A 23,018-nucleotide genomic window follows, 5' to 3' on the forward strand; every position below is an offset into this window, starting at 1 on the left:
TGTGTGCACTCTCATAAACACACACTAAATCTTCCTCTGAGCGTCAGTGTGAATTCCCGCCAGACAGTGGGGTCTGTGAATGGCTCTTGGCAGGGAAGATGAGACGCTGTGACCTTTCACCAGCCGTTGCTTCTGGGAATTGGATAAAGGTGCTCTCTTGAGTTGTCTATGCTTCACAACATTGACATTTGTGTTACATGCAGCTGCTCCTCAGGCGGTTTTTGGCTTTATGGAAAGAAATATTTCATTATCACAACATCAGTGACTGCAGAGATCGTGTTCTTTACAACTTATACATAGCAAAGAAGGTCATTAAGGACATTATACCCTGCTACCCTGAAAGGTTAAGTGCCAAAAATGTACTCTTTGAAATAAAGAAAATATCCGTAATAGCTGTGGGACATGATTAAAAAAATTAATCTAATTAATTAGAGGCTTTGTAGTTAATCCCGGTTAATCTTGATTTAAGAAGCAACACATTTCAATTTAAATGAATTTTGGTATGTGACTTAATTAATGAATACACACAACAATGAGTGTGTTTATTCTTTTTGTAAACTTTTAGGTCTAAAACTAATTTTCTTTGGTTTATAAAAAATATTTAGAATAATATCCTTCGCATAACAAAAACTTAAACAGAGCGCATTTTCTCCCAAGGTTTAAAAAAACAGAAACAAAAATGATCCATCAACTAATGGCAGTCCCTCCTAGGAGCGTCGTTCGTGCTAACGTTAGCTGCAACATGTTCAGCATTGGGGTGGAGCTCCTGTGGGTCCCAATTATTTCTTGCACAATTTTCACACGACCGTGCTACTTATCCACGATTTCACACTCAAATGTCCGCCCACTGAACCCAGCAACAACTCATCTTGCTTCTCATGGTTTCATTTGTCTCGTGTTCTCTGAGCGTCAGTATTACGGGTCAGGGGCGGAAACTCATGCAATGAGCAACGTTCCGCACTATTTTGTTTGTTGCGTTATTTTTTCTGTAATTAATAATCGTCATTAAAGCGTTAAAGTCCCAGCCATATTCTCTGACTCATTGGTGAAGTGGTGGGTATTTGACTGGAAAGTCACAACTCGGATCTATTGAGAAACAAATGTACCCCTGACTGAGCGCTCTGATGAACTGTGAGGTATATGGGTGAATTTCTTGGAGGAATAGGAGAAAAACTAATTCTTAACATGCTTTACAGAATATGCAATTTAAGCCTTAATCCTCAAGAGAAGGATTAGTTTGAATCTTTAGGCATTCCTGTTTGCAGACCTAATGTCCCCCCCCCCTTCTCTCTCTCTCTCTCTCTCTCTCTCTCTCTCTCTCTCTCTCCCCCCCTCTCTCTCCCTCTCTTTCTCCAGGTCAGAGGTCAGTGAAGGCAGTGGTACCAGCGGGCGGAGATGATGTCCATGCAAAGTAAGTGATAGATATCTGCTGTAGACATCTAAAGAACACATGTAAAGCCGATTGAGCATGTATTATATATCTTGGATATCAGACATCAGATATCAAGAAACGGTAGTAGTAGCAGTAGTAATCTGTATCTCCGCCGTGTTGTTCCCTGTAGTGAGTGAGGCGGACAGTTTGGTGAAGGTGGCAGAATGGCAGCAGACCTACTATGCCTCAGACTCTGGAATCCAATCAGGAGCCACCACAGTCCTGGACGATGAGAGCAGCACTGATTACAGCTGCCGTAAGAAGTACACTGGTAGCACTACAACCAGTACTAACGCTGCTCCTGCCACCACTGGGTCAGGAGGAGACACGGCAGCTGGTGGACTAGAGAGCCCCACGGGTGAGACTTTCTACAGCGCTTTAAATTGGTTTCAGTAGTTCATCTGTTTTGGTTTATTTCTATCATTCCTTCTCTCTTCCCTCCCCTTATGGTAACCAGGTGGAATTTACTCCAAGGGGCTATGACAAAAATCAAGAAAACCCTATTTGTCTCTCATTGATTGATTGATGAATGAATGATGACAAATAGACAAACTACAAGCAAATTAATAAAACATCTTCATCAATTTGAAAACGCTGAAAACACTGCAACAAAACACATTAAGAAGCACTGGTAAGACCGCAGCACAACACTAAATGCTGAAACGGTGGCTGCAAATCAGATGCTAACTTCAGCGTCATTGACCGGCGTGAGCCACTGCTGTCGGTTGCAAAACTCTCCATTTCCCTCTGGAGCTCTGACTGCAGTTTGAAGGTGGCAGTGTGTTTTTCCTACATTGTGACAGCAAACGAAGCCTGGAACCGCACCCGACCGCACCGACTCGCTGCTCCAAATGCCGCTGATGTGTCAACAGCCCCATGGCGGCAGATGCTGGAGCTCATTGGCCACTTGCTGGGAGCCAACACCAGTGTAGCATGAAAGCACGGTCGAATCATAGATTATTACGTTTAGACATCCAAAGTATGTGGTGGAATTAGCAAATTAGCTAGCCAACTAGCCAGCCACTCTTGTCACAGCATTTTTGCCAATCACAACACAGAAGTTCTAGCCAATCACAGCACAGTAGAGTGGGGCTAGGCGAAACACAGGTGGGACACGTGCATCACTTTTAGGTGTCCTCTGGAAACACTTCCGTTCCGTTGTGTTCTTTGCAGCACTTTTTCTTAATGTGTTTTGTTACAGCATGTTTTCAAAATGCTGTGCATCCGTTGTCAAATTGACAAAGATGTTTTCTCAATGTGCTTGTGTTTTGTCTATTTGCATGTGTTTTCTTAAGTTGCAGTGCTGCTAGCTCTCAGGGCCAACATAGTTTAAACTACTTTAATTTTAACAATTCCATTATATGAACTTATAAATAATTTTTCAGATAGATGCTTTAGGTCATTTGCACCAGTATTTATCCAGGCTTGAATTGTTCCCTTGGCTTGGAAAAGGAGGAAAGGAAAGCGAAATAGTGCATTGGGATTGTAATACAACATTTTTGCCTCAAATGTAACGTTGCGCTGATTGGTCCAAGTTGTTCGACAACACGGGTATCTAATAGTGATCATTGATTTGACAGTTGGGAACCGGGAGAGAACTGGTTTCGGCTCCATGCTGTGGTCGCTGCCACCGCAACTCTCGTTTCCAGTTTACATTGACACATAGGCTGTTAGCTGTCAGTCACTCACCAAAAACACTTCGCCGAGATTTGGGATAGAGAGGATCGGTGCCCTGAGTCCTATGTCTTCATCCATAGACTGAGAAAGCTGTGTGCGACCTATTAATGAATGTGTATGTTGCATGGGTGTGGTCTGAGCAAGGGTGCCAGAAGTAGGGGAGTAGAAATAAGGAAAGATCCACCACCCCACAGTCCTTATGCCCCTGGCACGATTTGGGGATGGAATTGCAACCGTGTAAGATGCATTCACAAAACTTTACGGGTGTGTTGATGTCAAAATGAAGGCAAATTTCAAAGATTGGTATGGTCCAAGCATGCATTTTGTTAACACTGGCTTTCATCATCTCATTCTTGATCTCTGTCTTTTCGTCATCAGATGTGTAATCTTTATTGTTCTGCATCTGTGTTGCTCGTTACGCTATATTTATCAGTGTTTCACATACATAGACCAACGTGTGGCACTGCGCCACAGAATCAACACTGAGCGCCATAAATTGATTCCGTACAGTTTTGCTCCAACTTCTGGTTGGTTCTGAAATCTGAGCTAGGGATGTAACGATGCATCTTGAGACAGTTGAAATGGATTCAAACGTGTGAGGATTCAAAGTGGTTGAGATGAAAAGTAAATCAGATTCCACTATCTAGTTTTGACTTGTTGTCGTTCTCCGTCAGTCTCTCGAGATGGCGCAGCCGCAGCACGACGTGCTGGTCTGAGGTTCTAACTCAGTTTTGTCTTTTGGAAGTTAAAGAAGTTGTGTATCTTCATCCACTGATTTCCTGTCCTACAAGCTGTTAGTGACACAGGCTGGCAGCTGTGCAGAGCAACGCATTACGTAAATCATTTCAGGAATGCCTCAGTACGCTACGGAGGTGTGTGTGTGTGTGCAGGTGAAGAGAGACTGAACTCAGATGAACTCAGCGCAAACAGCTGTAGCTGCTGATGGTCAGAGCGGAGAGGAAATTTGCAGTTCAATTGTTGAGTTTTAGTAAATGTTTCATATTACCTGTCGCAGGTTTGTTTCTGTAAACAGCGCCTCTGCTAACAGAACGGTATTCCTCGTGTTCGGGGAATATGAATAACCTTAGTTCTCTGTGCTCATGTAAACACTATATCCTGAATATAAACATAAGCCTCATGAACTGGATATTCATGTCTATGTAAACGCATTTTTTTTGTGAATGTGCAGAGATCTCAGACTCTCAAAATATAGAAATGCAGATATTCTTTTAAAAAACATGTAAATTCCTAAGTACGGAATGCAGGCAAAGCCTTAGTTTCTTTGTTTTTAATTAAATTATTGCTTTTGGTGTTTCACAGTTTATACCTCAGAAATAATCATTCTTAAATTTGAAAAAGAGAGAATAGCTTATATATATTTTGTAGATTTTAGCACTTTTTGTAAAAAAACATTGTTACTCAGTATCATGAATCGAATCCAATCGTGAGTTCAGTCAGTGCATCCTCCCATCCCTACTGATCTGTCTCCCTAAACTGTGTTTAATAACAGGCTTCTGGTCCAGCTGCAGTATTGTTATCGTTGTTACTGTTATTGTTGTCACGCACCTGGCCTGGTTAAAGATTGTCCAAACAAACACGATTATAAAGCAAAAGTAATGGTCTGTCATTTCCGTTGTGGTACCAAAAAGAGATTTCAGTCAAATAAAAAGGTATTTCTGCAGATCAAAGGGACTGGGCGGCTTTAATGTGTCCCACATAAATATATACAAGTGTAGCCTAATAGATGTCTTAATCACATAAATGTCACCCCCATCACACTATAAACTTCAAAGACATATAATTATGTATATTTGCATAATATGATCCAGATAAAAGCAGCACGCATAGATGTGTGCCCTGTCTCTGTACGGCTCCGCACCACAAATTGCTACCTGGTCTGTAGGAAACACTATTTATAGTTCTTGTTTTTGCTAAAATAAATGAACTGGGATTTTATGGAATAGTCCATTTGCTGGTCGTAAAATGTGCCGATTCATAATTTGATTGCTTATTTGTTTGCCCATAGATCAAGCAGATCTGTCCGACACACATGATTATCCCAGACAGCAACAGCTTCTTAGGATACTTATAGTCATTGGATTGGGTGTTTTATGATGTGTTTAAAATACAACAGAGTGAACATTTTTGGCTTGTTGTGAGCAAATGTAGATAAGATGACTTGTTTTTCTCCTACAGAAGAAACCATTTACTGCCATTCATCCGTCTTAACAAGAAAAAAAACAACATCTTCCACAGTGTGAGATAATCTATCACAGTAAATATAAAACTTAGTTTTATCCTCATTTCACTCTTACACTCACCAATCACTTGACACCCAGGGGAAGAAATAAAAGTCTCCTCTAAGAAATAATCCCTCACAAACACGTTGCCTTACAAACAAGGATGCTGGAAGTCAGTCAGAGTTGGAGAGTGTATATATAATGACATCCCACTAAATGCTGCGTGGCATTCATGATTTTTGCATTACTTTGAATGAGCAGGATCGTTTAAATTTAACTGCTAACGGCACCATTTTACCCCCATTTTAGAATGTTTTACACCATCAGACAGAAAATTAACAACAACATGTTGGGTTTATTGATGACTCTAAAAATTGCCCGTAGGTGTGAGTGGTTGTCTGTCTCTGTTAGTCTCTATGTGCCCTGTGATAGACTCGCGTCCTGTCCAGGGTGGACCCCGCCTCACGCCAGATGTCAGCTGGGATCGGCTCCAGCCCCCCGCGACCCCGACAGGGACAAGCGGTTGAAGATGAATGATGATGATGATGATGAATGCCGAAGCAGCCACAACAACTACACTTGGAACTGCAAGAAGTAGAGTAGGGATTGAGACAGTGTATGGTTAAGGGTGAGAAATGTGACTCATAACCAGGTTATTTTGTTACGAATAAACCCAGAATATCCCAGTATAACAAATAGCTTAATAATGTATATAAGTATATACGGTATATACTGTATATATAAATTCCCATTGGAGTTATTAAACAATAAGCCTGCAGAAGAAGCAGGAGGTACTTCCTGAGTTTACAGTTGAGACAGTCGCTCAGTTTGACGTAGTGATGGTTGTACTTTCAAAGCAAATATGCGTTAAGAATTTAATTACTTATGATGAAAATAGTAAAATATCCAATAAATGTAGACAGTAATGTGTGGGCTATAAAACCCAGCTATGGGCCATAATAATCTCATGGTACTTTCCTTCCCCAGTAAACTCCCACAGTCTGTCTCTCCACCAGTACTGTACTTGAGCACAATGTTGAGGATCTAGTACTTAACATTTTTTTATTTATTTACATATTGCTACATTATACTTCTACTACACACTATACTTTTAGAAGCCAATATTGTACGTTTTAACTGCCCTACATTTATTGATACAAAATAGATAGATAGATTAGGTTCCAGGCAGAATATATATACTGTATACGTGTGTGTTTATATATATATATATATATATATATATATATATGAGGAGCTCTTTTCCAAAACGCTATAAATCCATTTTAAAAGTTTTCATGAAAATGACATTTTTTACCCAGACCCACACATTTGGTTAATATTCAGTTTATCTTGTCAAAATGTTTTTTATGGCTCAGTCTGAACATGTTGAACGGACGGACAAAACAAAAAACTCTCCCGCTTCAGAGCGCTGCCATGTTGGATCGCATAGAACGCTCACTGAATTCTGATTGGTCGAGAGGACGTATCGCATTTAGGCTAAAAATAGGTTTGGCCTTGGTCGCAGTTTGGAGAGGAACTGCATCTTGAGACCATTTTAAACAAGGAAATATAGAGATTTAGCAGAAACACTGATGAAGCAGTGAAAAGCTTCTGTATACAGAAAAGTGGCATGACACACTCATTTTTTAAAATTTTGGCTTTTATCTCGTTTTGGAAAAGAGCTCTCTCTCTCTCTTTCGCTATATATATATGTGTGTATATATATGTATTTATATATATATGTATATATATGTATTTATATATATTTAAGCATTAAGCTTTATAGTACCACAGGCAACATTTTTTCTACTGGCAAGTGTGCTTTTATAGCGAATGCACAATAGGAGATGCAGACTAAGTATGAAAACGTGTGAAGTGCAGTTTAGGCTCTTATTACTCACATGCACAGTCTGACAAATATCGTACCCTCAGTACACAAATAGAAGCATTGATTTCCTTATCTGGCTTCTACACGTCAATAAGTCTCTTCTAAGGGATGATGATTTGACTCCTGTAGAGCCAAAGTATGTCAATGAAGCTGATGGAGGATATGCCACAGTAGTGACAAACTGCAGGAAAACAATGCAGCATTTGATTGAAGCTTAGTCGATACTAAAGTGAAATGTTCTTGATAGCCTGTCGTCAGACCCGAAGAAGCATTTAATGAATGCATTTAATCTTTATACCTGCAGCTAGCTCCTCGATTAGTTTCAGGTCTATTGGTCATGCTTTGCCATTAATGTTACACTCAGGGTTGACAGTTGTGATTCTCTCGAATTCTGCATTGATGTCCGTGGCGCCGAACCGGTGAAGTGAAAAGAGATGAAATTAGAGGTGTGAGCACACCTGGAATGATCAAATTATTCATTGAACCAAATATTCTGAAGAATTTCTCTCGCTGGCTACTGTTCCTCGACTCTGAGGCTAATAACTTGACTGACGATAAGACTGTAGTGTGTACTTAAAGTGGAACTCTACAAAATTTACCCATCATAGTGTGTTTACAGGTGCTGGGAAGTGCATGTGTGCAGACAAATTGTATAAAACCTTTTGTGGCTTCAAGGTGTGCATCTGATGAATGTCATCAAGTAACTAATAATCTGGAGGTGTGGAAATGCGTTTTCCAGACCTCTAAATTGCCCCTCATGTTTGAGGGTATATCAGTTGCTGCTCGCACACCGAATCTACGACCAGACTGTCGGTAGTCCCTTGGGATGACTTGACAAGTGAGTGAGTTAAATTCCTCCCTCAACTATCTGCCAAAGAATCATCTTTGCTTCTGTTCTGCCTCCGACGACAATGTGGAGTCATTCAGTAGTATCCACTTTATTTGACATTGATAAAAAGGCTAATATTTCACAACTCAAATGATTACACTACTTTCAGAACTAAATATGTTGTTCTCCCCGTGTCTGCGTGGGTTTTCTCTGGGTTCTCTGGCTTCCTCCCACAGTCCAAGTACATGCACGATAGGGACAAGCGGTTGAAGACGGATGGATGGATGGATGGTGGTTTCTAACCGAGAACATCTTTGTCTTCATAAAAAAGCCCAGGATGTCCTCTTTTCTACATACGTTGGTGGGCTGGATCTCAGGAGGATCCCCAGACGTCAGTTGTCTCTCCCCCATTTCAGATGTGCTGAGCTTTGCGTTTTCTTGTGTGGAGTGACAAGGTCAGAGCCCAGACGCCATATCTCAACGCTTTACATATTCAGCTGCACACTGTTTATTTAGAATAAATTCCTCATACACTGTCCTGCTGCTCCCGGTGATAGGAATGACAAAGACTCTTTACCAGAAATGGTCCTGGAAGACATATGAAGCTAATAATGACCATGGTGATGCTGTAGCCATATGAATATAGCAAATGTGGCTGAAATAATGAGAGGAGAGAGTACCTTTGCTGTGTAGTTGCTGTAAGAATGAAGGGAATGAAAGACATCACCACACAGCACAGTGGTGGCTAGTGTAATTTATTTCAGAGGGGGCTGTGTCATAAATAAAGCGTCCTCCTTTTCAGAAAAATATAATCTGTTCTGGCAAGAAACAGTGAGAAGATTGTGTGTCAATTTAATGAACACTACACAGTTCATTGTCCCTATTTGGTTGCTATCAATAACCTAACAAACATAGTTTTAATGTAATGATTGACATGTTGTTGTTGCTGAAGTAAACATAACGAAACAAACCTTTTCCTTTAGAGGTTTTCATATTTCATTTTGCAAAGAATTTGACTGATTTTTCAGAAAGGTGCTTTAGGTTATTTGTTTCAGTATTTATCCAGGCTTGATCTCTAACTTTGATTTGGAAAGGGAGGAGAGTTAAGCAGAATCGGCTGTGGCTCAGTGATCGAGTGGGTTGTCCTCCAATTGAGAGATTTAGCGGTTTGATCCCCAGCTTCCCCGGTCCACATGTTCGAAGTGTCCTTGGGCAAGACACTGTGCATCGGTGTGTAAATGTGGTGTGCATGGTTCGATTAGATTATATGGTATGTAGATGTCCACTTGCGCCTTGAGTAGTCAGAAGACTACTAGTCCATTTACCAATAGTTCCTGAGCATCACAACATGCAGTTAGCTGTGAAGTTTTTACAAATCTCTTGTCAAACCATCGGCCATATTGTTTTCCTCTCTCACTGGTTGTCATGACAACTGTGACATCACGCTGATGTGGTCCAAGTTGTTTAACACGTTCGTCTGTTAGTGATCTTCTTTCAAACTGGTTTAGTTTGAGAGATTTGACAGTTAAGAACACCGGTCGGCTCCATGTCGTGGTCCCTCCCACTACAACTATCGTTTCAGTTTCCAGTCATACCTAGGTCAGTCACCCATCAGAAACACAATGGGTGAGACTTGGGGAGAGATTAGGGAGTGGTTTGGCTATTTTTTAGTGCTCAGGGTTCCATGTATTATTCCATAGAGCTGCGTGTGCAACTTTAATGCGTGTAAATTTGGAAAGGAGGGGCCCTCCGAAAAAGCGCCCTCGTCCAAGACCTGTAAACTTGCAAGACAAGTTCTACTCCCTTCAGAAGCGGCTCGGCTTAGCTCAGTAGAGAAAGGGATGAGAGATAAGATAAATATTTCAATGCAGTCGTTGCTTTTAGTTAATGTTATTGCAGAGAATGCATTATAAGCTAATCATTAACCGCACAGTTGTAATCCATCCATCCACCTGTTCATCCGCTTGTCTCTAACAGGGTCGCAGTGGGCTCGAGCCAATCCCAGCTGACATTTGGCGTGAGGCGGGGTACACCCTGGACAGGACGCCAGTATATCGCAGGGCATATAGAGACAGACAGAGAACCATTCACACCTACCTTTAGATAAATCAATTAACTTAACATGCAAACCACACAGAAGGGCCCCAGCCTGGATTTGAACCAGGACCCTCTTGCTGTAACTACCACACCACTGTGCCGCCCCACAATTGTAATCATAGGATAAAAATAAATAATTAATAAAATCAATAAAAAGTGAATTAATTTAAATGTAGAGCAGGAGGGCAGCGCCACAGAACTAGCTTTGTCTGTAAGGTATAAAATAGTGAAGGGTGCAGTAAAAGAGTTTTCTCAGACTCAAGCAACTGCACAGAATCACATATCATATTTATATTTCTTTGATACAATGGAGAGCATGTGCTCATCTTCAGTGATTCCCTGGTTAACCAATAGACATTTAAGAAGCTTAAGAAACTATTTGCAACTGGATAACAGAAAAATAATCTTATTCAACTATCGCAGACCACTGGGCATTGCCATTGGGCTCTGTCAATTCCATACTCAACAACTTATTTGCTAAGTCAGTGCCTCTGTAGTACAAAGACAGCCATAGCAGTGGGCTTGTTGTCTAAACTCCAAAGGATTCAACAAATTCCTTTCAAAAAACAGGTCGATCTGGCTCAAGCTGTACAACACAAAGAGGCTGTCTATGATAGCTTGAAGCAAAAGATGATGTTACTTTGGACTTAAATGAAAGAACTGTGTCTCTGTGTGGGATGTATGACATCGCTGAGCCAAGTGCAGCTCAAGGAGATAGCTGAAATGGATGGATGACTTTGTTGTGGAATCATCTTTTGGTACGCAAACTGATGCAGGCAGTGTAGATAGTCTTAAGAGGAAAATCCATTTACCGTGCTTGGACAAAATGACCAATGTGCTCGAGCAGCATTTTTTCTGGGGTTAACTCCAATCTCTTAATGGAAATCCAGGCTTGTGGGCCAGCATTTGACAACTTCCTCTCTGAAAGTACCTTGCAGCCATAGCAGATCACTACAAGATACAACTTAAAGGTTATCTGTGTAACTTAAAGAAAACCCTTGTTATTACCGCACTGGTAGCCATTAACTGCAGTCAGCATCCGGTTGCTTATGCTTGCAATACATAGGCATGAGTGGGTACCGGATGTCAAGGACGGTGACGGAGATAACGCGCAGGATTGGACCCAAATGCAGACACAAACTCAGGAGTCAGTTACAACGGATTTAATAAACTTACTTAACAAAAACACAGAGCACAGAGAACAAAGGGAAAACACAGATAGGAACTGGGAAAAACTGGTAACGGGGAATGAGCACAGGAGGGAGGTACGCTGGGAGACAGGCTGGCAGGTAGGCAAGCAGGCTGGCAGGCAGGTCGACAGGGAGACGGGCAACTGGAACAACAAAACACTTGGAAAAGTCACAGGTCGACAGGGAAATGGGCAACAGGGGCAAAACACAAAAGGAACAGTCACAAATAGGTCCACAGAGGAGTGAGAGGAAAAACATCGACATAAGAATGTAGCCAGCCCTGCTACATGCTTCCGCTGCAGCTCCTGCTGCTGAGAAATCTGGAGTATCTCGAATAACGATCCGGCCCCAATGCTTAATATACAGAGAGGCAGGTGATTAGTGTCAACAAGAATAACTTGGATCAGCCTGCCCGGAAAACACAGAGGAGAGCCCATACAGGACAACACCGACAGAGGGAGACAAAACACAGAGACTAAAAAGGAGTGGAGGGCTGCCCTGATGTAATCATGACAACGGGCACAGTATGTATTTCAGTGTTTACTCTTGGATTTTTATCAGCACTGGGGAAAAAGGGTTTGGTTGTGCCACTACAACACACATGCTGTGTCACCACACTCTGCAGCAGCCGACAGCCCACAGACCCTCAACTAGCCCTAACCTTAGCAGGGGTGAAAACTGTACAGTATGGTGGGAAAAAAATATGTCTAGACTCTGGCTGGTTCATTTGTTGACATTAGCAGATTCCATAGCTATCACTGTTGGCTGTAGGCGAGCTGAAGAGAAGCAAGGGACTTGGGAGAATGCAAAACATCCCATCCTTTGAGTTTGCCAGAAAATTTGTCCTGCATCCTTTATGTAGAAGTCAATCCTCAGGTTATTATAGGCATCTGAGAAGGTTGGAGATGGTCTAATTTTTTTAATTACTTTACAACCCGCTCACCCATGGACAATAAAACAATTACTGCATGTAAAAATGTTACACCCAACCTTTAAACCAGAGGAGGTGCTAGTAGCTAAAAAATCTGAGCCTGAAGGAAAGAGACTGGAGCCACTCCTGACGTAAGCAGTAGCAAGCAGTTATGAGAGAGCCTTTGGTGCATTGAGGCATCCACTTGGCGGAGATGCGCACTATGGGCCGAAAAAGACTGATGTTGTGCTGGCTGTTATGCCAAATGAAAAAAAAGATGCAGGGACATGTAGAGAGGGCATGTAGTATTCTTTAATTGATTTGTCTTGCAGGTGCCGGCAGTATCCATTTATTAGTTTTTATGTTGATATTTGTCTGTCAACACATAAGTAAACCAGAACTAAATTTTTATTTACAATGGTTTAATAAAGTCCTAACTACACACCACTGATTGGGGCTTTAAACAAAGACAGTGTACCCAGTAATATAGGAAACTCTTAATTTTGATGTAGCCCACTGAACATAGGAACAGGGTACATCGTTTCTTATGTGTCTGCTCACAACATACCATGGCCTGTTGTGAGCTATTGATTAATCATGAGACAAGCTATTAAGAGACTGATGATTTATACTAGTGTTGGCAAGTCCACTGAGAGATGATTGCACCATAGTATATATTGAGCTTGGTGAAGCTCCTTTCATCTGCAACAAATTGATCTCAGCTTCTTTTGCAGGAGGGTCCAAAGTTACATTTTTGTCATGTTTTTGATGGCAAATGATGAAAACTTCCACAGCAGGTTCCCTGCCATTAGTTTTGGCTGCCTATTATTGGTGAGAGCAGTGCTCAGGGTTTGAAAATGCTCCAACAACTCGTTTGGAAATGTTGAAAATGTTAAGGAGCACTCCAAATGTGTCATTCACCTCTCCCAGGTTCTGAAATGTGTGAAGAGGGCTGTATTGATACAACATTTTTTATATTTTTAAAGTGCATCACCAATAGGTTCACCTAGAGCCTTTTAACCAAAATGCCTTTTTGTGGTTGTCAACAGCTTCTGTTTGAGTACAGCCTCCACTTGTATCTCCTCACACATCTCCTTTGCATTTGTATGTGCCTCTGAAAATCCAGGGTTTCTGTAGAACATGAGGATCAGAGTACCGACAGAAGGCTCCGTCCTACCCGTATCTAACTTAGAGCATAAGTGAGCCATAATGATTCATGAAGCTTCATTTGGAAATCATTAGCCATAACCTCCACCTCTCTGAAAAAAATGCAATTGTCTGGTTTGTATGATGTGTTGATGGAGCCCCTTAAAGCTGTGCTTCTTTCGCTCAACTAATCTGTTGTTAGCCCCTTTGCAAGACAGACCTTCAGTACTTTATATGTTGTCATGTGTGTATTGTGGCTGTTATTGTCGGGGTTTTTTGTAAAATTTAGAGGTAATAGTATTAAAATTGTATTTCACAAGTCTTTGCCTTTTTTTCTTCCCTTATTTGGGGTGCCCTTATAGCCCTTATAGCCCTTATAGCCCTTATAGCATTCCTACTACGCAGAAAAAGTATGTCTTTTTACATCAGATTATTTTAAAGATCAAACAAGACCAGTTCTTGTTTTTATTAAGACAGTTTTTCACATTCTAGACCGTTACTATTACTGCTACAGCATTTACTGTTTCAGTGATGCAGTCAATCGGACCCTGATTTTGGTTTAACAGATTAGTCCGGGGTAATAGAAACTTGGTGATTTTGGTTGTCAGTGGCTCCTCTGACTTTTCAATTAAAACAAGATTATTGTATCTCATGCATGAATGTTTTCTTATTTATCTCATATATTTGTGCTCTATCAAATAAGTTGTGCCGCAATGGCTCATTTCTAGATTAACATGGATCTCTTTCATCATCTCAATTTTTGATTAGTAAATATGATTGATCAATAATAGATTAAGACAACAAAAACATTTACAAACTTGTAAAAAGCATGCTGTGCGGGGTATTTTCATCTGATTTCAAATAAACAGTCTTGGCTTTCAGAATATTAAACTGTATTATTAAATCCTCAAATTAAGATGATAAACACAACTTTACAAGCTGACAAATTTTATTGATGTATAATCAATAAAAAAGCAAGTTGGGTTGAGTAGAGCTATGCCATTCCAGGTATTAGAAAGTCACTGATTTATGTCACTGAGACAGGAGTGTTAAAAGCACCCAGCTGTACGCACATTTACAAGTTTCCAAATGGCTGCTTTTTTCAGCCAAAAAGCCTTCAAACTGGTTGCGGGGGAACGTTCTGACTGGCTGTATCTGACTTTTATCAACTTCATAAAAGTGGAGCGTTAAGTTACTTTTCAAGGCAAGGGGGCTTTTGAGTCGGTAATTGTGCAGTTGCTCACTGGCACCGCAGTGAGAGGTGCTTTCAGCTAATCCGTCAAGAGTTTCTTGAGGATCATTGTAAAGCCAAAGAGAATTCGCTCTCTCTTGAAGCATTGGAAATTCAGCAGGCCACTGTAGCAGTGAGTCACACTTTTCTGCTAATAACATAATCATCACATCTTGGGATACATAAGTCTAATCCAAAGGCTGAATAGAGCCATCTGTCAAACCCACAGTGAAACTGTCAACATTAGTCAATGTCAGTGACTGTGAGTGGGTTCAAGAATATAAATGTACTCAACTGTGTATTTGTTCATGGTGTCACTAGTTGATGTCAGAAACTCTTCTCAAAAACACAAACATTCTGATTATTCACATTAAAAGTCCTGAATCCCACGATGTCTCTCCCACAGAAGCACTCCCACTATCAGAAGGATTTCCAAATTTCAGAATTTCAAACCTGAGTTGGTTCAGATGCATTTGCATATTTCTTCAGATGCATAATTACATATTGCTGACCCTTTGCAAAGTGAAGTATAAGTTATTTCCTTTGTCTTCAGTTCATTCAGTACACAAATTGAATTGCAAAGAAGTGGAACTTGAGGTTGATTTCCTATCACAGTCAGAAATTTATTACAGTTCGTTGTTGTAGCCTTAAATGAACACACTTTCCCACAAGCTCAAACCCTGCAGCTCAACAGGCGGGTCCAGTCAAGTAGCCATGGCTATTGTACAACACGGCATGATAGGTAGTGCATAATGATGTAAACATGACATCATAGATTACAGCTAAAAACTTCTCAGAGCCATAGAACGGATCACAAGTCACATAGAGACAGACAGAAACAGACAACCATTCACACTGACACCTACGAGCAATTTAGAGTCATCAATGAACCTAACACAGTGAGCAAACTGTAACCGGTGTGTCAGAAGAGAAGATTTAATGAATGTTTTCTTCGGGCTTTAGGATTAAAAAATGAATAGGAAGTGTAGAGGACCTTGCTTTGAATGAGGTCAACACATCTGCGCCCACAGGCCATCACTAGCTTCTCACACTGCTCTGGTTTGATCTTGGTCCATTCTGACTCAGTCTCTTTCACAGTTCAGTAACTGTAGTGGGTTTCTTAGCCATAACTTTGTCGCAGAGGATTTTCCATAGGTTCTATATGGTGTTTACATCTAGACATTGGGCTGTCCATTTTATTGTTTCAATATTCTTAGCTTCAAGGGCCTGCTTAACCTGTTTTGCAGTGTGACAGGGGGCATTGTCTGACACGAAAAGTGTGGGCTGATTGGGAAACATCGCAGTGAAGGTATTGCATGTTGCCGAAGGGGGTTCACATGAACATTTGCATTCACTCTGCCATGTAGCTGTACAAGAGGCCCAACTCCTGCTGCAGAAAACATCCCCCAAACCATGACACTTCCTCCTCCAAATATAACTGACTCCTTACACACTTTGGGTTCAGTCTTTCCCCGGCCCTACACCAAACATAATGATCCCATCAGACACAAATAAACTGAACGTACTCTCATCACTGAAGTGGACCAGTTTTCCTCTGTCTACAGGCAGAGATTTTACCTTGATGATTCGTTTTTAATTTTTTTTGTTATTGAGTAACTCGAGTGTCACTGTTAATCGGCTCTGGACATTGGGTTGCTTATCGACCAAAAGAATAATTCTTATAAACTGGAAGGGACGTAAACCAGCATGCTTCTCTAGGGCCTCATGGCTGGTGGAATACATGGACTTGCTGAACATGGAGGTCCTGGAGGAACATTGAGACACTGTCAGCAAGTTTCTTATCTGATTTATTTACTGTTTTTTTTGTTTTGTTTTTTACCATTGACCTGCTTTGTACCGCCTGCATGACCCCTGCTGTATATGAGCTGTTGTGGGTTTAGGCTGTTGGCGTTGAACGAGAGATTGCACGAGTTGGAGTTATCAAAGCTAGTGGGACAGAGCTTGCCCAGAGGTGATAATAGGACTGGCTCATATAATCAAACCCAGAGGACAAACAGAGAAAACATATACTGTATGTTGTGGAAACCACAATGTGAACTTGATAGGATTTTACAAAAAAAGTACCAGTCAGGTGTCTAATCTCAGGCACTGGTGTTTTATCTACAGTCTGCAGTATGCTTACATCCGTGTTATCATGTGATGATGTGTGTTTTTAAAGCTTTCTTTGTTGGAGTCTTTATGTTTAAAGCATACTGAAATGAACTGAAATGGAAGGGCTGCTTGGGATGTAGGAACTCAGTCTGAAGTATGTTATGCCTTGGGAAATCATGGCAGAATTGAGAAATATAAGCTCCTTGTAGTTAATGGGCTTAAACCAGCAGTATGGTGGTCCAGTATCCCTCCTCTTCCTATTCCTCCCGATCACGTCTGCCACTGTGGTAAACATGAAGAAATATATTTTTTATCCTATTTTCCTTGAAATGGAACGAGCATCTTTATGCTTGTACTGCATTATGTTGAACCCTGCTTCCAGTCAGTTACCTGACACATTTAAAGAAAATAACTGGTGTGTCATCCCAGAAGATAATCCTACAACTAGACATAATGTCTTAGAGCTAATTATCACATTTGTCCTGTTGTGTTTGAAATATCTTTGTCAGCCAGGAAGACCGTTTATTCCAAGCTGTTACTGACACTAAAAAGAGATGTATTGTAAAAATCGCACACCCTCATTTTATTGTGATACCTTAATGTGCCCCTAAATCACCAGATTTCCTCTGAGCTCACTTTTTCTTTTTACTTCTTCACTCAAACTTCAAAACACTGATGTTGATGTTTTGAATGGGGAAATGTACAAGTGCTATTAGGCATTATATTGCATGCATTGCAACAGTACTGGAACAAATATAGAACAGGCATAAACATGATTGAACTGGCATTATCCCTAAAGAAACACACCAGTGATTTTGCAACATTGTTTTTATCACACCAGGCTTTAGTGTGCCATTTCAGATTTCCTGTTTACTATCCCTTTATTGCAGTCGGTGTTCTAGTCCATTACACCTGTGTTGGGGTTGAGGTCAGGCTTCTATGTAGGCCAGCAAAGAAGCTTACTACACCCCAGTGTACAAATCTCTTGCCCTACACCACAGGGCAAGAGATTTGCCTTTTTTCTGGAGTGAAGTGTGTGATACTATTAGAAATGGTGCTGTAAAGAAAAGGAGCATCCCCCTGCCCCTCTCTTCTCATACAAGTTTGGAGATAAAGCAAGTTGGTTGCTCTGAATCTTGTCACAAGTCCTGGTGGGATTATCAATGATAGCTAGTCTTTGCCTTGCATCTTTTCATTCATTGATGAATCCAAAATACTTATGAGTGAGCCACATAAAACGGGTTATTTTACACCGGAAGGAGACTGGTGAGCTTGTTTAATTCCCGATCCAGACAGAGGAAATGATTTTCCTAGCATCATAGACACTTTGTTATCATCATTCCCTCCTGAGGAAAGTCTTATTCCAAGACATCAATTTCTCCAGTGCTGTCTGCAACTGATAGATGCTTCTGGTCCCATGTTGTCATTGTGGACTTTGTAGTTTGAAGCCAAATATCTTTTTAGAGCACGCTGTCAGACATCCCACAGCTTTTCAAACATTGTACTCGACAAGTTTAGCACCTTGATGTTGCTATTTGAAGAGCAAATATCGTCTTAATGATCCTGTTTTCACATCTTTTCCCTACAGGTGATTACAACATTAGCTGTGAATTTTAAAGGTATTAAACAAAGGGAAATTAAATCCCACAGTAAGTTTTGTTCAGCCAGCAGGAAACAGAAGAACTCATTATTTTAAACAGGATGTGCCACAATCTGAAGTGTTAATTGAAAACAATTGATTTGCCGTCAAACAATTGTGTGATAAGTGCAGAGTAAACTTAGTGGGATGGTAAAAAATTAAAATATATAACGTTTGTTGACAACAAAATTATGTTCCAAGGACAGCTGTGTTGTGTACTTCTTCACTGTAACTAGCCTCCGGACACCTTGAGCTGTCTCCGCCAGTCATGTGCCTTCCAAGTTGAGTCTTCCATTTTGCACTTGGTTTGCAACGGCAGGATCAGTCCGGTCAAGTACACAGTGTTAAGCAGCAGTCACACCCAAGAGTGACTTTTCGCATGTCCAAGGGCTGCTTGCTTAAGTAGTGACTACTCACACTCACTGGTCAGTCCCATTTGCTCCAGGAACTTCTCTCTATTATCTCTCTACTGCTCTGTTTACTTCTTCTTGGCATTTTGGTCACTGTTGCACTCCAATGTATTTCAATGAAAATATATGAGAAAGGGAAAATAAAATTCAGTAAGTAACAAATTGTTATTCAGCAAACTCATTAGGTTAGCTCAGTCGCTAAGGGACACAATAGGATAACTCAGTTTTTTCAAAAGATATTGCACCTTGTTCTGTCTCATCTCTGGCTGTAAACCATGACTGTCTTTGTGGAGTGGTTTGTACTCCAGCAGAGAAATCTAGATCAAAGTGAATGGTGCCATGTTGGCGCTAATTAGCTGCAGTTGCTTCCTCTATTTTATACTCTCTTGCTCTCCATCCCCTCAAAGGTCAGTGCTGCCAAGATGACTTGATATTGGCTAACAGTGCAAATTTGCTTGTAAAGGTTCACCAACATTTAATATTCAACATTTGCACTGATTGTCTCCTTGAGTGGATTATCTCATCTGAAATGTCTATGTTTTAAATCCTGGTGCGTCCAAGCTTTTAAACGGACTACGGCCTAGGTGGTGATTCCCATATTTTGCGACCAAAGTACATGTGTAACAAAAGTGTTAAGAAAAGAAAAAACATCCATCCATCTGTCAATACATTCATCCTTTTTCGACCAATTATCCAGGTCCAGCTCGCGGTGGCAGCAGGCTAAGTATAGGGGATCCCAAGGCATACCCAAGAGATGTTTAATCTCTCCAGTGTGTTCTGTGTCTAACAGCCTGGAAATCCCCCATAGGAAGGTCAGATGATCTGATTCCTGAAGCACTTAGACTGTCTCTTATCTCCAGTGGTGAGCACAGTCTCCCTGCAGAGGACACACATTTTGACCGCTTCTATCTGCAATCTCATTATTTCGGTCACTACCCAAAGCTCGGGTCAGAACATAGATTGACAAGTCAATAAAACTTTGCTTTTCGGTTCAACTCCCTCTTCAACACAACGGTCCAGTACAATGCCTACATTATTGCTGTCACAGCCTTTGTCTGAACAGCCAATTCTTCTGGCAATGTTTGCTCTGCAAAATCATATCCTGTAAATCTTTACTGTTATACCGTTTCATGAATTATATTTATTCACAACTCTTTGAAAAAGTTGCGTAATTATTTGTAATTATGAGGAGTTTTTTTTGTTTTTGTGTTTTTGAGAAGTAACCTGCTTTGCCGTCATGTAGATGGTGTAAAACCTGCCTTCATAGGAGGCTTAGCATGAGCACCATGTTAGCAGAGCAGACTCTTCAGTCCTCCATCTGTGTGTACACAGGAGGAGTTCAGGCACAGGATTGAGTGGATGTCATCCATGTTTTGGCGGCGCTTAGAGGCTAATTCTCAATGAATGTCGTTACACACATGAAATGAGAGAAACTAAACTTGAAGCATAGATGACAGCTCTACTGACATATCTGTTCAGTCACATACGCATGAGATGGATGATGATTGTGAAGAGTTGCATTAAGTTAAACACATTAAAACCCACGGCATTACTCACTACATTGGCACTAAAATTGACATATAAAGTAACTCTTGAGGTGCAGATTCAGCCTATGAAATCTTCCTCATTCGACAGGTTGATAAAGCTGTTGTTTGAGAGTGTTTTCTATGAAGTGGAATTGTGTGCTCCACAGTTAAGCTCTACATTGTTTGTTAGTTAGTTGAGGTGTCGTGTAAACAGAGATTATTCCCAGGTTAAAGACACAAAATGACCCACATGTGACCTACTCAAGACCCCCAGTCGATCTCATTTCCCTCCTTCCTTTAACTTACTTTATTTTTTAGAATAATGTTCCCTGGAAAGGCATAGTACTATAGTACAATACTGGAGGTTTCTTCTGTTGCTTGCAGTGAAACATTGTGCAAACTCACAAGTGCCTTCGTCCTTTAAGGATCAGACTAATAAGGTTGAATTTAAAAGTCTGTTATCAGATCTGAGATCATCTATCAAGCTCCCTCATAAAACAGGACTACAAAATATATTTAATGACGATAGCACCTGAGGCTCAGTTAGTGTATTTAAAAAAAATATCATTCTCTAAGTTCAAACAGTAGATGTTTATATTCTTCTCAGATATTCTTGGCAATTATTCCATTGCCTCTTCTTGTAAATCTTAAATGTATGAATGCATACTTATCATCCTAATGAGCTAGATCAAGTTATGTATTTGAAAGGTTCAAATATTGTTACGGATCTAAAAGCATTTTAGAGGCTCATCAAGTGATGGATAGATTACCATGGAATTTTGTACTGATGTATTTTCCGCCGTAATTTTGGTGATCTCCCAAGTTTTACTTATCCAATACTTTAGTTCACGGGTGTCAAACTCAGGCCCGTGGGCCAAATCTGGCCCGCGGTGTTATTATATTTGGCCCGCAATATCATATCATGGTTCTATGAGAGCTGGCCCGTGAGTCTAAAGCACATACACGTCTACTTTTCTGTTGACGAACATGAGCATCGATGCTACCAGTCTCTTCAGACGAACTTAATCCACCCCTCCCCAAAAATGGCCAAAAGAAAGATGGAAAACAGGAGCTTTCAACTCCGGTGGGAGGCAGATTATTTGTTTATGAAGGTAAAGAGATGTTTGTCTCGTCTGCAGAGCCACCATGGCTGTAACAAAACAATAAAACATAAGAAACACCAATATTGAGTTTGGCCCGCAACTTTGTCCCAGTTTTCAAATTTGGCCCCCTGTGAATTAGAGTTTGACAACGCTGCTTTAGTTAATGAGTCCATGAGTTGATCTTTTGCACATTTTTTATGTTTTTGTGTTTTTTTGCCTGTGGTCTTACTGTTCACAATTTTTTTCTTTAGATGATTTGTCTATGTTTTTATATTGTCCGTGCAGCAACTTGCTCTTGTCCAACACACATTTCTCCCAAGGGAGACAAATAAAGGAGCATCGATCTCGACCTTGAACAGATACCTAAATATGACATTCCCATCAGTGTCAGTTGTAGTTTTATGTTTATTGCTAGTGAGCAAATGCTACAATGCTTACACGTGGGGGGTGGCACAAAACCAAAAAGTAAAATTGTTTTTAAGAAAGGGGATATTGGAAACATAACCTTTAGAAGCGTCCTACTGCCCCAACCAGCTACTGCTAATTTCTCACCACCTATAGACAAATCTGACCAAGCCTCTCAATGATTGGGTCCATCATGGTTTCGTGTATTTGGTCCCCATTGCAGTGCAACCCCATGTAGTTAAAGCATTGGCAGTTTTTCCAATGTCTACATGTAGTGGTGACATGCATTTTGGATGGCACTGACAAACAATGTTGTCCTGACAATAAGGAAATAGATAAGAAACACTCAATGAGGACCATCAGAAGCATCCCATTGGGACTCCCTTACATATCCGGATTGTCAGAACATCCAACCAGAGTCTTCAAGTCACAAGGAGTCGGCACTTACCATCATTCAACATGTTAGTTTGGATATCAGTTAAATTATAACTAATATTAAATTGAGTTGGGAACAAGTTTGTCTCTGTATACTGTATACTGCTGGTACTGAGGCAGACAAAGTGCTTGTTTAGTGATTGCTGATAAAACCAGCGTGAGCCATATTTACTGAAATTACATAACATTTAATGAGGCCCATTCCAACTCAATATTTGTCCTTTGGGAAACCACTGCAGGAGACTTCATCTAAATGGACACAATAATACATTCAGATAACTCTAATCATCACTTTAGCTGAATGTTGAATCAAACCTAATCTACTGACTTGAATTACACATTGAAACATTATTTAACCAATTCATTCAGTCTTGTTGTGGCGTCTTCTTTGCTTGATCTCTCTTGCTTTCACACACACATACACAGACATGTGAGCAGATCACTCATTCTATGTCTTTCTCTCTCTTTCTCCCTATGACAGATTTAGACGCTCAGTACTCACTAACGAGGGCTCAGCGCGTCAGAGCCGCCATGTTCCCAGAGACCCTGGTGGAGGGGGAGGCGGCCATGCCTGTCCAATCAGATCCTTCACAGCAGAGCAATGTCCAACGTCTAGCTGAACCCTCTCAGCTGCTAAAGACAGCTATAGTCCACCTGATAAACTACCAGGATGACGCTGAGCTGGCCACCAGGGCGGTACCAGAACTCACCAAGCTGCTAGGAGACAATGATCCGGTATGCCACTGTT

General features: G+C 40.8%; 1 protein-coding gene across 1 annotated transcript in view; it reads left to right on the forward strand.

The window, feature by feature from the left end:
* Positions 1-23,018, forward strand: part of LOC310960426 (junction plakoglobin-like) — a 124,325-nt gene that overhangs the window by 70,224 nt on the left and 31,083 nt on the right. The window contains exons 2-4 of the mRNA XM_083932130.1: positions 1,357-1,411; positions 1,563-1,790; positions 22,752-23,005. Of these exons, the coding sequence (XP_083788256.1) occupies positions 1,396-1,411; positions 1,563-1,790; positions 22,752-23,005 (498 nt within the window). The 5' untranslated portion in view covers positions 1,357-1,395. The remainder of the gene's footprint in view (positions 1-1,356; positions 1,412-1,562; positions 1,791-22,751; positions 23,006-23,018) is intronic.

This window comes from Echiichthys vipera (genome assembly GCF_963691815.1).
Source record: "Echiichthys vipera genome assembly, chromosome: 17".
NCBI lineage: Eukaryota > Metazoa > Chordata > Actinopteri > Perciformes > Trachinidae > Echiichthys > Echiichthys vipera.